The 16,577-nt window shown below is 44.6% G+C and overlaps 1 protein-coding gene across 2 annotated transcripts in view; it reads left to right on the forward strand.

Annotated features, from left to right (window-relative positions):
* The window catches only part of IKBKB (inhibitor of nuclear factor kappa B kinase subunit beta), an 89,144-nt gene that overhangs the window by 69,386 nt on the left and 3,181 nt on the right, over positions 1-16,577 (forward strand). The window contains exons 17-20 of one of the 2 annotated variants that reach the window (XR_012801793.1): positions 9,602-9,651; positions 10,878-10,977; positions 11,052-11,195; positions 12,087-12,217. Coding sequence is in view for 1 of the 2 variants with exons in the window: in XM_075601539.1 (XP_075457654.1) it covers positions 9,602-9,651; positions 10,878-10,977; positions 11,052-11,199; positions 12,087-12,217 (429 nt within the window). In the remaining variant the exon portion in view is untranslated. Of the gene's footprint in view, positions 1-9,601; positions 9,652-10,877; positions 10,978-11,051; positions 11,200-12,086; positions 12,218-16,577 lie in introns of both variants that reach the window. The other variant, XM_075601539.1, reaches the window with a different exon arrangement.

Below are 16,577 nucleotides of genomic sequence, written 5' to 3' on the forward strand. Positions count from 1 at the left end.
CAACGTTTTTATTAGATTCCATTCACTTTTTGTTAACGCACAATTATTTTTTGTTTGATGGGGTTCACTATCTCCAAACACGTGGTACAGCCATGGGAACAAGCTTCGCTCCCAGTTACGCCAACCTCTTTATGGGGTGGTGGGAGTCTGTCCACGTGTTTGGAGATGGGAACAAATTCAGGGAGCACATTTTCTTTTACAAACGTTTCATCGATGATCTTATTTTCATTTGGGAGGGTGATGTCACTTCACTTTTATCTTTTATTAACACTTTAAATACTAATGTTTATAATCTCAATTTCACGTACACATATAATCACCATCACATTCACTACTTAGATTTATACCTATACATTGACATGAATTTATCTATTCAATCCGACATTTATCGCAAACCTAACTCACGTAATACCTTTTTACGTGCCAACAGCTGTCACCCAGGGCCCCTCCTTAAAGGTATCCCAAAGGGCCAATTCATTCGCTTACGACGTAATTGTTCTAACGAGGAAGATTATAATGAACGTGTAAAAGAACTATTTGATCGTTTTGTACAACGGGGCTACAAACCAGATGATTTAAAAAGGGCCATTCAGGAGGTCTCGTCTACCAATAGATCAGAACTATTCCACCGCTCTAAAAGAGGCTTAAGATTTAATGACACACCCCTGTTTATTACCTCATTTAGCTCACAAGCTGAACAAGTCAGATTTATTCTTAAAAAACATTGGTCGGTACTCTCCTTGGACCCCATATTAAAACAATATATTACTGCAGGTCCAAATGTTGTTTATAGGAAGGCCAAGACGGTTGCGAATTCTCTTACCCCAAGTCTCTTTTCCTCTAAAAAGGTACATTGCAATACAGTTCCTAATGGTTCTTTCCCCTGTGGGAAATGCAAAATTTGTGGATACATTAATAAATCAAACAAATGTGTATCCAGTCAAACTGGAAAATCTCATGCCACTAGATCATTTATCAACTGCAACTCCACATATATTGTCTACCTCATCACTTGCGGGTGCGGTGGCCAATATGTTGGAAGAACCATTAGGAACCTCAAAGTGCGAATTATGGAGCATATCCGATTGATCTCTAAAGGGAACCTGGACCACCCTGTCCCCAAACATTTCACCAACTGCAGCAAAGGTGGATTAAAAAACTTTAAATTTCAAGGTATTGAGTCCATTCAGCTGTCACCCAGAGGGGGTGACAGAGTCAAGAAGCTTGACCAACGTGAGGCATTCTGGATCTTCACATTAAGAACCAGGATGCCTCACGGCATGAATATCGATTGGGACCTCTCCCACTTTTTATAGTGGAGGAGGGTTCTTTATGATGCTAATATACATCGATCATTTGTTTAAATATTAACATATGTCTTGATGGGGGAATCCATGTTCCATGTCCTTCTGTACCATCTTTATATGGGTTATGAATAAGAGAAAATAAATATGCATAAAAAATATATTCTTTTAATTGATAATAAAATAAAAAAGTTTTTTCTTCCATATAAAATTACCTTACACAGTCAATCACATAAAATCAGTCTATATTTGGACTTCAAAAGTACAATTCAAGTTTATTGATTAGATATGGCTTGATAGTATTATAGTTATCATATTATGGTACTCTTTGTAGGTATACTTATACTACTTATATACTAAGATTATAATATAGTCCCATTCAACATGATTAAAGTCCAATTATAGTTCTTGGATTGCTAAAACATCCTCTTCTTTTTTTCTTTATTTATCATAGGTTATCAAATGTGAGCACTTCTCTCTTTTTTATTGTACCCCTATGCTGAACTATCATTGCGGGTTTTGCAATGTTCAGCTCTGGGCTAAATGTGTTTGTCTTCTTTTTTTTAACTAATAAAGTTGTTGTGTAAAAAAATGTAAAAAAAAAAATGTATTTGTTAACCCCCTTCCGCCTCTATCCGATGGGAGCCCAGCTGGCATGCGTTCCACGGTGGAAACGGACGCATCTCAGTGACGTGGTCTCTACTCTCCAGGACTTGTGCCAGAGGGGGGGCGGTGTCACGGAGATGCGACGCGTCACTGGCGCGCATGCGCAGTGTACCCAATCGGGCGATTTTGGCGCGAACTGGGGCTATTAAAGGTAAGGAGGTTGTGTTATGTGATACACCTTGATAAAGTCCCGTGGGACGAAACATGTCGGTGTGTGGGCTGTGTTTCTGTCCCTGTGCACTTATTAAATAAACCACCCTCAGTTTTAGAACGGAGTTGTGCCCTTCATTCATTTTTTCTACAGGAACCTTCCTGCAGATTTTCAACCCAGCTGTGCTCCTTGCTTCTCTACATTCTGGTTCCTTCTATCAGGACTGCACGCAGTGGAACTTCACCTGGATGGATTTCGTATTCCTATACACTTAATGGAAAGGTAATGGGCATTAGCCCTCATTTATTGTTACCTTGGTCCCTATTTAGGGAAGTGTATATATTAAGGGGGGTAAGCAGGGTAAACCATATCTGCGGTAGTCGTGCTGACTGACCGCTAGGTCCCATGTATATGTCCCCCCTTAACTCTGCATTATACAATGATGGAATGATTTATTGAAGTTCCCATCTATCTATATGTTGATATACAGCTTGTGAGTCCATACACGTGTATGAGCGTCTATCTTCACGTATATACATGTTGGATCCTATCGGATGATTGCTCTACTGTGTGACTCGACATATTTTTTATAAAAAAAAAAAAAAAAAAAAAAAAAAGGGCAACTCCTATCAAACTGTAGGGTTGGATACTCATATTTTTTATTGAGTTTTGTACTGGTTTATGGTGGTAATACCCACAGAATATTCCTCTATATATTTAAATACCAGTGCAATCTATTGTTCAGTATGGAGACGGAGGATGGTACAGAGGACACTTTACAGGACTCTAATAATACAGACTTTGTGTTTAATTACCTTGACTATGGTGTGAGAACAAAGAAAGCACAGAGATTGTTTGATGATAATGCAGAGGTGGAATGTGAGGACCTCTCGGATTTGCATGATTACTTCTTGAGGCTGGAAAAACTATTGATTGTTGATACAAGACTTTGGTGGGACATTATCTCCCTTGAAAACTATGCAAGAGTCAAACGTATCCCTAGGGGACTCAGAATCAAGAAATCCCCCACTTTTGGTTTTCCTAGTCAAGAGTTCGAAAATGACTGGAAAACCATTCTGAATGAATGCTCATTCAAACTCATTGACCTTATCTTAAGACTCAAAAATAAAGAAAAATCAGGGATACGAAAGGAGATTAAATGCTTGCAAACAAAACTGTCCAAATTTTCAAAAATGGAGGGCTTCAAAGAAAGTGACAAAAAGCTGGCCCTGTTTATTAAGGAGGCAGAGAAGGAAATAATGGGAAAGAAAGATGTAAAGTTCTCACGTGATAAAATGGACTATGAGAAAAAGCAAGTTTACTCATGGGAAAGAATAGCACAGCCAAGAAGAGGGAGTAGGGACCAGCAGTCTGGCTTCTCTACACCTGGTAGGTCCAGAAGCAATTCCTGGTCACAAAAATCAATCTTGAAGAAAACTTCTTCACCTAATGAGGTTCAAAATGTTGAGTCTGAGTTGTCATACTCAGATAATGCCAGTCACTCTGTTTCATTTTTTTCACAACAAGGAAATAATTTTCCCTATCAGGAGAGGCCTAAAGAGCAACGCCAGCAGGGAGCAAGGTCTCGCTATGAACAACCAACTGGGACATCAGAGGCCCACTATGACGGTCCCTCAACGAGCTATCCGTCAAAAAACGAAAAGCGACGAGAAGGGGGAAGAGGAAATCAAGGAAAAGGAGCACCACACAAGCGGAAAAAGAACTTTTGAATGGTGTTATTAATCTATCAAACGTTGAACTTTCCTCAGATGAACTTTCTCTTCTAACTAAAGGGTTAAAGTTCGCACCAGAGTGTAAATTCAATATTTTTGATACTGTAATTGACCTACATAAGTTTATTCGAAAATGCACCTTAAAAAAGTTCTATGACGCTAGAAGTTCTAATACTACTGTTCCAAATATTCAGAATGTTGAAGATGTTAGTAACCCCTTTTTATCCTTTAAGGAACATTATACCATCCAAGACTTGGAAGAACTGGGGGGTGATTCGGTGGAAGAGTACGACCCAGATAACTTCCTGGGGAGAAGACCATCTGGTCTCAAGAAAAGGTCCCTGTTTTTTCCCACATTTATGAAAGGGAAATACCTATCTACTTTTGAGAGCCTAGTAGAGAGGGACCTTATGCTTCTAGAAAAGGGCTTTTCTTTTGATACCCCGCGTTATACGCATTACAAAGATAACCTCACTAGAGGTGAAAGTATTGCACTAGATGAACTAAAGAAGAACAAAAATCTGATTATTAAGAATGCGGACAAGGGGGGAGCGGTAGTGGTGCAGCATAGGGATGACTATCACAGGGAGGCCTTGAGACAGCTCTGTGATACTTGTTCCTATGCTGTACTAACAACAGACCCCACTAAGAGATTTCAGGGAGAATTAAAATCACTCCTTGATGAAGGAACCATGTTATGTGTTCTTGATGAAAATGAGAGAGAATTCTTATTTAATGCTACCCCGACTGTTGCAGTGTTTCACCATCTCCCAAAGATTCACAAAACTCTGATCCACCCTCCGGGGAGGCCCATAATATCCAGTATTGGATCTTTGGGGGATGGTGTTTCACGCTATGTCGATCGGTTCTTACAACCCATTGTAAAATCTCTGCCCTCTTTCATACTTGATAGTGGAGACCTCCTGACATATATTGATCAAATTGTATGGAAACCTAATATGATCTGGGTCACACTGGACGTGACGTCCTTGTACACAATGATTACACATAAATACGGACTGTCAGCTGTTGGTCACTTTCTTTCACGCACAGACATATCACCAGCACAGACAACGTTTTTATTAGATTCCATTCACTTTTTGTTAACGCACAATTATTTTTTGTTTGATGGGGTTCACTATCTCCAAACACGTGGTACAGCCATGGGAACAAGCTTCGCTCCCAGTTACGCCAACCTCTTTATGGGGTGGTGGGAGTCTGTCCACGTGTTTGGAGATGGGAACAAATTCAGGGAGCACATTTTCTTTTACAAACGTTTCATCGATGATCTTATTTTCATTTGGGAGGGTGATGTCACTTCACTTTTATCTTTTATTAACACTTTAAATACTAATGTTTATAATCTCAATTTCACGTACACATATAATCACCATCACATTCACTACTTAGATTTATACCTATACATTGACATGAATTTATCTATTCAATCCGACATTTATCGCAAACCTAACTCACGTAATACCTTTTTACGTGCCAACAGCTGTCACCCAGGGCCCCTCCTTAAAGGTATCCCAAAGGGCCAATTCATTCGCTTACGACGTAATTGTTCTAACGAGGAAGATTATAATGAACGTGTAAAAGAACTATTTGATCGTTTTGTACAACGGGGCTACAAACCAGATGATTTAAAAAGGGCCATTCAGGAGGTCTCGTCTACCAATAGATCAGAACTATTCCACCGCTCTAAAAGAGGCTTAAGATTTAATGACACACCCCTGTTTATTACCTCATTTAGCTCACAAGCTGAACAAGTCAGATTTATTCTTAAAAAACATTGGTCGGTACTCTCCTTGGACCCCATATTAAAACAATATATTACTGCAGGTCCAAATGTTGTTTATAGGAAGGCCAAGACGGTTGCGAATTCTCTTACCCCAAGTCTCTTTTCCTCTAAAAAGGTACATTGCAATACAGTTCCTAATGGTTCTTTCCCCTGTGGGAAATGCAAAATTTGTGGATACATTAATAAATCAAACAAATGTGTATCCAGTCAAACTGGAAAATCTCATGCCACTAGATCATTTATCAACTGCAACTCCACATATATTGTCTACCTCATCACTTGCGGGTGCGGTGGCCAATATGTTGGAAGAACCATTAGGAACCTCAAAGTGCGAATTATGGAGCATATCCGATTGATCTCTAAAGGGAACCTGGACCACCCTGTCCCCAAACATTTCACCAACTGCAGCAAAGGTGGATTAAAAAACTTTAAATTTCAAGGTATTGAGTCCATTCAGCTGTCACCCAGAGGGGGTGACAGAGTCAAGAAGCTTGACCAACGTGAGGCATTCTGGATCTTCACATTAAGAACCAGGATGCCTCACGGCATGAATATCGATTGGGACCTCTCCCACTTTTTATAGTGGAGGAGGGTTCTTTATGATGCTAATATACATCGATCATTTGTTTAAATATTAACATATGTCTTGATGGGGGAATCCATGTTCCATGTCCTTCTGTACCATCTTTATATGGGTTATGAATAAGAGAAAATAAATATGCATAAAAAATATATTCTTTTAATTGATAATAAAATAAAAAAGTTTTTTCTTCCATATAAAATTACCTTACACAGTCAATCACATAAAATCAGTCTATATTTGGACTTCAAAAGTACAATTCAAGTTTATTGATTAGATATGGCTTGATAGTATTATAGTTATCATATTATGGTACTCTTTGTAGGTATACTTATACTACTTATATACTAAGATTATAATATAGTCCCATTCAACATGATTAAAGTCCAATTATAGTTCTTGGATTGCTAAAACATCCTCTTCTTTTTTTCTTTATTTATCATAGGTTATCAAATGTGAGCACTTCTCTCTTTTTTATTGTACCCCTATGCTGAACTATCATTGCGGGTTTTGCAATGTTCAGCTCTGGGCTAAATGTGTTTGTCTTCTTTTTTTTAACTAATAAAGTTGTTGTGTAAAAAAATGTAAAAAAAAAATGTATTTGTTAACCCCCTTCCGCCTCTATCCGATGGGAGCCCAGCTGGCATGCGTTCCACGGTGGAAACGGACGCATCTCAGTGACGTGGTCTCTACTCTCCAGGACTTGTGCCAGAGGGGGGGCGGTGTCACGGAGATGCGACGCGTCACTGGCGCGCATGCGCAGTGTACCCAATCGGGCGATTTTGGCGCGAACTGGGGCTATTAAAGGTAAGGAGGTTGTGTTATGTGATACACCTTGATAAAGTCCCGTGGGACGAAACATGTCGGTGTGTGGGCTGTGTTTCTGTCCCTGTGCACTTATTAAATAAACCACCCTCAGTTTTAGAACGGAGTTGTGCCCTTCATTCATTTTTTCTACAGGAACCTTCCTGCAGATTTTCAACCCAGCTGTGCTCCTTGCTTCTCTACATTCTAGGTGGTGGGTATAACTGATTTGCTTTATTCACAGTTAGGTTGCTCTTGAGAGGATCGTGTATGGGCTGAAACATTGAGCTAATCCAACTTTTTAGCAATGAGGAGTGCCTGTCCTTTTCGAATCTATCTATATACATTGTATATTTTGTCTATTGTCCCCATGCCAGTACACACAATGGGGTTTATGTCCCACCACTACGCTGTAAGAGCTGTTTTTTGACCTGTGTGTGTAGTCGTTCTCTCAGAAGCTCCAACAATGAAAGAAGACCTTGGAGTTACAGGGGGGCTTCCAGGATGCTGGTCCCACCCATATACAAAATCCTATGATAGAAGTCTGAAATGTATCCTCCTAGAGCTAGGTTCACGCCGTACAAACCGGCTGTATTCCCTGATTGATGTCTGATACATCCTCTGAAGCCTGGTTCCTGCCGGCTTTCACGCCATGCAAACCATCTGGATCATCTGATCAAGGTCTGAGACAATTCTGGAAGCCAGGTCCCTACCAGCTCTGACGTCACGCAAAACAGTCTGGATCTGCTTATCAAGGTCTACCTCTTTCAGGACCCTGCCTGCTATGATACCACACAAAACCATCTAGGTGCCAGAATAATGGAAAGGAGATAGCTTCTGGGGCCAGTTCCCGGTCGGGCCATAGGCCGTGCGGCACAACTGGAAGTGTGTATTGCCACGACCAGAAGTAATCTCCGATTCCTCGTTATGACTCCAAAACCTCACCCAAAAGCTAATATCTCACAGCTGCTTGTTGCTGCTTCCTGAGCTTCATTATGTCAGCTACTAATGCTCCTGAACAGGTGGCTTCTAGGCCTAAGAATTACCTAATATTTCGGCAAAGAAAACTTGCCCCACCTGCATTAAGTCTCTCCCAGCTGAGAAATCTTCAGCTCAGATGAATGAGTTTTTCTCATGGCTAAAATCTTCAGTCTTGGAGACCTGTGAGGCTTTCTGACTAGAAGCTTATAAGAGATCAAGATCCTCTTCTGCAGACTGATATACAAGGCACCTATGACTCTGACTGGCTATAATCTTCATAAAGAAGAAACAGAGGCCACAGAAATCACTGAAAATGTAAATGTACAAATTGTGGATAAACTCCATTAGAGGTATGAGACAAGCTATGGACATTGAGGATGCCCAGCAAGATCTTAGTACAGCGGATCGAGTATTTTTTGCCTTAAAAAGCAGTAACGGTTTTTCCTGTCCACCAAGTAATCAGATATATCAATCATAATGAAAGGCTACATCCAGACGAGGGTTTCAAGTGCAGAGCATTTAGAGCGATTGTATCCCTTCTCTGATCAAGATACCAACCAGTGGGAACATCCTCCAAAGATGAATCCGGTTATTGCCAGAATTACCTGGGGGGGCAACGATTCCTCTGGAGGATGGATCCTTCCAGAATCCAATGGATAGGGAACATAGTCGAAACTCAAAAGACAGTATTCTAATATTGGAACAACTTTCAAGCCTATGATATTCTTGGCATGCATGGCCCTCAGTCTGGTGTAAACAGGAGCACAATCCGTAAGGATTCTCTGTCTATCAAGGAAGCCGGTGATGTCATGTATGATGCTTCATTTGAAGTCCTCAGCTCTAGCAGTTTTGGTTAGAAGATCTTTCACGGTTACGATATTGGTCAGTTGATACTTTTTCCATGGATAGACTTCAGTGAGGCACTAGAATCTACTAAGGCCTCAGGCGGAAGAGGAAGTTTCCTTCCTCAAGATAGATCAAGGACTGCTGAGGTGTAGACAGAATCACATGCTTTTTCGTAATCTCCAAATCCTAAACTGAATGGTAGATTGTATTCATTACTTCGGGAAATTACTTTTTGTACAACTTGGATGGGGTCCATTGTGCTGTATTCACTGCGAAATCCTGCTTTTTTATTAATTAATGTGTATCCTTCCCTTAAATCCTTATCTCACTGCCTCAATGTGGCAGGAAGGTGGCAACGGGTGATCAGGAAGATGTACAGTGATACTTGTGTTGGTAGGTTCAACCATACAATAAAAGCTTGAACGATATACCTGGCTAAAGTTGAAAAGGTACTTCTGAAAATGCAAATGAGTCTGACATGGCAAGTAATACAGAACACACCAAAAAGCAATTACCCCCATTTTCTGGAATCTGGATTTTCCCCGGGCTTAACAATGTTCAGGATGAAGGCAGAGGGTGTGTTTGTTTGTTTGTGTGTGTGTGTATACACACAGACACATATTTAATATACATATATAGACACACACACTGTATATACATATAGTTATACACATTCATAGACACCCACACACACTTCTATTTATATACATCTATACAATCTGTTTCTTTCAGAGAGGAGCAGGCAAGGGATCTGTATCGGAGGTTGCGAGAGAGGCCAAGAGGTGAGGAAGGGAGCAGGATGTCACGGTTTGTAGGGAGAGGTATAATAAGGGGGTAGGAGAGGAAATGTGGTGTGGCTGGTGAGTGACCAATTCCCACCTCAGAAGTGGCTGCATTAATGTCAGGATCCCATTGTAACCTCCCCTGGCCCGGTTCTTAAGAAGTTAACATCAGTTGACTATGTACATGGCTTTGCTCAGTTTCTCATACCTTATCGGGGTGCTGGGTCCGCGCAAGCTGGGCGTAGATATGCTGATGGAATAATGAAGGGAGGCAGGAACTTTTATAGTACAAACAAGAGCTTTATTGAGAGCCGTCCACAATGCTCCTGACACATTGACATTATCCATAATAGACATACTTCTTGTATCTTCACAGTGTTTGTACTATTTATATCTTCCCATATGAGCACCCACTCTTAATGCGCTAGGGAGGTATTTACGCTTGTTGCTGTTACTGTCATCTTAAGTGGCCATCTTCTGCGTAGCGTCCATAACGCTCTATCAATTGGGTCCCATCTTGGGTTACCCTTAATATCATGAACCATGGGATCATTATCCTGGTGCAGGGTACGGCGTGCACTCTGTTTCTGAGGGACCAGTGCATCTCTTAGCAGTGCTGATCCAACTAGGTTCCAGGGCTACTATTTGGGTAATAGCTATAGGATATAGGCTTCTTCTTTGTGAGTCTATACATTTCTGTAGTGCCATGGCTACGGACTCTAACTGGATAGGACACTTTCCCTCACTATAAAATAACAAACAGGGAGACAGTATAATTATACATTAAGTATACACTTTTTTTAAATAACTTAAATTCATTAAGTATACACTTAAAGATATATACATTACCAATCGTGAGGCCCCCACCAACTGTCACTTCCAGAGACCTGAGTTCTAGAACCTTCGGGGCAGTCTTATATACCCTGCCGATGACATCACTGATCACCTGACATAACCTGGGCATGGCTTCTTTTCTGCCAAGTCACTCTTTACCATACGTGAGCCCACGCAGTTAACCCATTAGGGTTATTAACCCCATAACTCTATAGTGGTCCCAGAGGGGGGCTACACCGCTGCAGAAGTGAATGCACTGAGGTCAGGCAAGATTCTACCGCAGAGGTGCCTGCACTAATGTTAGGATCCCATGCCATTGGGGGATGCATGAGTCAAGATACCACCCAAGAGTGGGTTGCACAGTTGTCTTTGACTTGGCTTTCTCCCTGCAGATCAGAGGACAGGAGGGGACAGTCAGGAGATGGTGCGTCTCCTGCTCCAGGCCATCCAGAGCTTCGAGAAGAGGGTCCTGCTCATATACGACCAGCTCAGGTATATGCCCCCTCTCATTCAGCGCCCTGTGGGACCCAGTGCCAACCTCACTGACTGTGCTCTATTCTCCACAGTAAGACCGTGGTTTGCAAACAGAAGGCCCTTGAGCTGTCCCCAAGGGTGAAGGAGGTGATGACTCAGATGCGGGAAGACGAAAAGATGGTTGTGAAGAGGCAGGAGAAGAGGCAACAGGAGCTGTGGAACCTACTGAAGATAGCGTGTGTGAGGAACACCTATCATCCGCTTACATAAGGACCCATACCTATCAGAGATATGAGGGACACATACATCTACATACTGCAGAGACTTTAGGGACATACCCTGCATCTGTATACTGCAGAGAGATCAGGGACACACATCCCCAATCTACATACTACAGAGACTTTATCCACATATATATCTCCTATCTACCTACGGCAGAGACCTCAGGGACACATACCCCCTATCTTAATACTATCAATGCATCAGGAATATCTACGCACATCTACATACTACAGAGAAATCAGGGACACATAGCCCCATCTTCAGCACATATTGCCAAGGCATCAGGGACACATACCCCCATCTTTATTCTGCAGATACATCAAGGACACCCCCTCCCCACCAATTTAAATACTACAGAGACTTTAGGGACATATACCGCCTATCTACATTCTAGACATCAGGGACACATATACTCCCATCTACAGCACAAAATGCAGAGGCATCAGGTACACTTACCACCATCTACATACACCAGAGAAATCATGGGCACATATCCCCCCTCCCCATCTACATACTTCTGGACACATGGGGTCCATACGTACATCTCGGACCTCCCACTATGTGATTCCCTACTTCTAGGGCATGCTGCGGTTGCATTCCCGCAGCTTTCCTCTGCAACGGGGATAGCAAGTCTGGCTACATCTGTACTAGAGAGGTACCAGAGACAAATACCTTCCGTCTACATACTAAACAGGCATTGGGGACACATACCTCTCACCGCCTTCTACTAAACAAACTTTGGGGAGACACATCTCTCACCTCCTCCTAGTACACGGGCATGGGGACCATATACCTCACACCTCCCTTATACAGAGGTTAATTTAGATATGTGACTATCCCTGCAGAGTAAAGTGCGTGGTCCTGTTAGTGGCAGTCCGGACAGCTTGGGGACATCTCGGATTGGGACTCCATCCCAACTGCTGTCACAGCCCCCGGTTCTGCCATCCAGCTTAACACAAGATTACGAGAGGAAGAGGCGAGTGTAACATTTGGATGGAAGGATGAGAGAGGGGGGTTTGGTGGGAAGAAAGGTAGGAGAGGAGGAAATGAAAGATGAGGATGAGGGGGGGGGAGACATACAGGGATTAGATGGGAGTGATGAGAAGAGGCAGACACGTTGAAGGAGATAAATTAAGAAGGGCGTGAGGGATAAGAGACAGAATGTCAGAATGGAAAGTTGATGGAGAATGCATATAAAAGGAGGGAGAGGAAAGAGATGAAGAATTGAGGAAAGGATGGGAGAAGAGTGGAAGAACAAAAAGGTGTGTTAAAAGAGCAGAAGTATGGAAGATAGGAGTAAAGTCATGGCATAGGGGGATGTAAGATATAGAAGGAAGTGAGAGAAGGATGAGATGACAAGGAAATATACAGTAAGAGGGAGCAAGGAAGAAGAGAGTGAGTGTCACGGGAGGCCAGGTTATTTACACCTTTTTACCAGGATCATACATTTGAGCAAAACAAGGTAATTAAATAAATTGAAGGTTATGCGCACAAATTCACTTACACACAATGATGCACAAAAAGTCCACACAGAACCGAGTGGTTCCGTCCTTCTTGGGCACGAGAACTACCGGAGAAGCCCAAGGACTCTGAGACGGGACAATTACCACTAGGGCCAGCATCTCTTCTACCTCCCTCTCTATACTCCCCTTCACCTCTGCTGATACCCGATAGGCATGCTTATGCAGAGGACTCTGATCCCCGGTGTGGACTGGGTGATCAGAGATGTGTCCTGCCTGGCTTATCAGTGAACGGGACCCTATGCTGTTCTAGCATAGATCGTGCTTGCACCCGCTGGGGTGCACTGAGCTGAGACCCTATTTCTACCTGCTCCACTGTGCCCCCTTGCCTAGCTTCCCCTAGGAGGTCACGCAGAGCTTGGCTCGCCGGGTCCCCCATTGGTGGGCTACAGATAGCCATCACTGATGCCACACTCTCAAAATACTCCTTCAACATATTAATGTGAAAGGTCCTATGTCTTCCTGTCCATCTAACTGTACAACATAGTTGCACTCGTTCATCCGCTGGAGTACAGTATACGGGGCAGCCATCAGTTTGTTCTGCTGTGTGGGCTTCAGAACAAGCACTTGCTGCCCAGGGATGAACTCTCTGCTATGGGCATGTTGGTCATACCAAGTCTTCTCCTTGGTTTGCGCCTCCCTGAGGTTAGCCTGTGCTAACCCCATAAGCATTTCTAACCGGTCCCCAAGATCCACTACATACTGAAGCACAGAAGCATCAGTAGCAGTAGTCTTTCCATCCCTCACAGAATAGGTCAAGCGGTCCCCGGACCCTGTGGCCATATAGAAGCTCGACAGGAGAGAAGCCAGTGGACTCTTGCAGTACCTCTCGGTATGCAAACGGCAAACGCTGCAGATGAGTCTCCCAGCCTTTCCCTTCAGCCTCTATAAATGCCCGAAGCATCTGCTTTAGGGTACCATTGAACCGCTCACATAGTCCGTTTGTCTGGGGGTGGCAAGATGTTGTGTGCTGGTGCTTCACCCCGCACGCATCCCAGAGACACTGAAGCAATTCAGACATAAATTGCGACCATTGAGCAGTTAGAATCTCACTAGGAAATCCTACTCTAGAGAAAATCACTATCAATGCCTTAGCCACTGCACTCGCCTCAATGGTGGCAAGTGCTACAGCCTAAGGGTACCTGGTGGTAAAATCCGCCACCGTGAGTATGTAACGCTTGCCGGTCCAGCTAGGGATCTTCAGAGGTCCCACTATGTTCATAGCTACTCTCTGAAAGGGTTCCCTAATTACCAGTTTTGGGTTCGGGGGAGCCTTCACACGGTCACCCGCTTTACCTACTCGCTGGTAGGCATCACAGGACTGGCAAAAGTCTGCTACTGCCCTAAATGCCCCCGGCCAGTAGAAACGCTGCAAGACCTGGGCATGTGGCTGGGCTCTGGTGCGATTTACCCCCTGATGCCCCGCTAGTGGAATGGAGTGGGCTACCTGCAGTAACTGCTGCTTATACTCCCTGGGTAACACTAACTGTTTCCTACCTCTCCACGCTATCTGGAGCGGTAGGTGGCATGCTCCCTATACAAGAGATCACGGTGCCAAAGATACCGGTTTGACCCACTCTCAGAGGCAGACTGATGCCCGGCGTCTCATGCCCTCCAAGTCGGGACCGCACCTCTTCTCTGAACTGTTCCACCAGCTCTGGCCACTCTCCCTCAGTCACTAAGTCGGGTGATGGGGTAACAGGCAAGTTGGAAGGAAGGTCAGTACATTGTCTTGACTGTCTGGCTTACCTGCCTGGTCTCCATAGAGACCTCCTGGAGCTGTTTGTCCCAAATGCAGGGGGACGGCGAGATCCTCAGTGGGCATGGTACCAACGGTTCCCATGCCTGGGCAAGTGCCCTGCTCTTGCTTCTGGTGATGGCTGCAAACGGAGCAGCCTCCTCCGCAAATGAGCAGATTAGGTGCCCTAGGTCGTTACCGAGTAGCACCTCAGTATCCAACCCAGGCAAAACACCCACATCTCTCATACCTCGACTGTCGCCCCAGTCAAGGAACACCAGGGCGACCTGGATTGACCTATGTCCCCCATCTGGCATGGTGACCTGAATCCCTGTTCCCGGGAGCAGATCCTCTTGATTGACCATATCAGGTCTCACCAGAGTAACAGTGGCACCGGAGTCAAGCAAGCCGGCTGCCTGGCGAGCTCCGGTGGTCACTGGCCACAAATGCTTTCTCCTCACATCGTTGGAATGCAACTCGACCGTTGCAACCTGATGCCTGTCTGCCGCTTCTGCTGTGCCACTTGCTGAAGGGGTAGAACTCTCCGTCTGGGTCCACTTCTGGATGGCTGGCCGCTGCTTCTCTGTGTGTGCCAGTTGTAAGGCGGTGACTGGCTTTGCAGCTGGAGTGCGTTGCCCCTGAGGGGGTTTGTTGGAATGGTGCTGCTCAGGGCAATCTGGCTTGATGTGCCCAGTCCGATTTACACTGGTAGCACCACTTCTCGTGCCTGAACTCTGTAGTCTTGGGTGTGCTCCCCTCCGCAGCTGCTTTCGGCTTCATGTGGAGTACCGTTGTGGGACTCCGTGCCCTTGTGTGTCCGAGCCGGATTGGCTCATTTCTGGCCAGACACTTTCCTGCCCGACAGCGCACGGCTGGTGACGTACTCATCAGCCAGGCTGGCTGTCCCCCGGCTTTTGCTGGCTTTTTGTCAAGACCCAATCCCTCACCTCCGGCTGCCACTGCTGTGGAAACTGCTCCTTGAACATTAAGTCCAGTAAGCTGTGGTTCTTGCTGGCTTGGCATCCTTCCACCCACAGAGTGCCATGCTGGATTAGTCGGGAAGCAAAAATCATAAGTATTTCTCGGCTGGTCTTGTTCCCAGACCCGAACATGCCACTGTATGCCTCTGGAGTGATGGCATACTGGCACAGTAATAAAGCCTTCACATGTTGGTAGTCATTGCTGTCCGCTGACGGTATCCACTGGAAGGTCTGCAGAGCGATCCCCATCAATAGCGGCGACGACCGCAAATCCCAGTCCCGTTCTGGCACACAGAACCGAAGACTTTGATCCTCAAAAACCTTGAGGAATCCATCGATGTTGTCAGTGCCATCTACAAACTTGCTGAAGCTGTTGTGTGACACCTTTTGGCAGGGGAGGTTGCTCTGGGTTCCGCCAGGGTCTTTGGGGATGCACACCATGAGAGGCTGCAGTCAACTGCAACCTCTGCTCGAAGGTGACCCCCTCTCCCCAAGTGGAGAGGAGAGAAGTAAGTTCTGCGGCAGGGAGACCGGTAGCAATTCGGGCTACTACAGCTGCACTCCCTGGTTCCTGCTCGCTCTCTGATTCCTCTTCTTCCCCTTTCTCCACCTCCTCTGCCTCCACTTCCACCAGGGCTGGACAATCTTCCTGTACCGTGGCCGGAATGGTGGCCCCTGCCTCAGCAGGTGAAGCTATGCCCGCTTCATGTCGCTCGAAATCCTTCTCCAGCAAAGTCTTTGCCCGACCGGCAGTTGGTAGTCCGTATCCCTCACACCGGGTTATGATCCGGGGATGGTCCCAGGTCCGGTAACGACCTGATCATCTATCCATCTTTAAACTTAAAGTGACAGAGAGAACCTGCGCTTTTCATGCTTTGTGCAATGTGTGTAAGTCACTACTTTTTTGAGAGCTCGCAATCTACGAGTTCGTCTTTATGCTTGAATTCCCAGCAGGATTTTATAGCATAAAGCTCAATGATCCCACCGCTGCCACCGGTAAATAAGGCCTGTCACGGGAGACCAGGTTATTCACACCTTTTTACCAGGATCATACATTGAGCAAAACAAGGTAATGAAATAAATTGAAGTTTATTCTCA

The sequence above is a fragment of the Ascaphus truei genome, chromosome 5 (assembly GCF_040206685.1).
Source record: "Ascaphus truei isolate aAscTru1 chromosome 5, aAscTru1.hap1, whole genome shotgun sequence".
Taxonomy (NCBI): domain Eukaryota; kingdom Metazoa; phylum Chordata; class Amphibia; order Anura; family Ascaphidae; genus Ascaphus; species Ascaphus truei.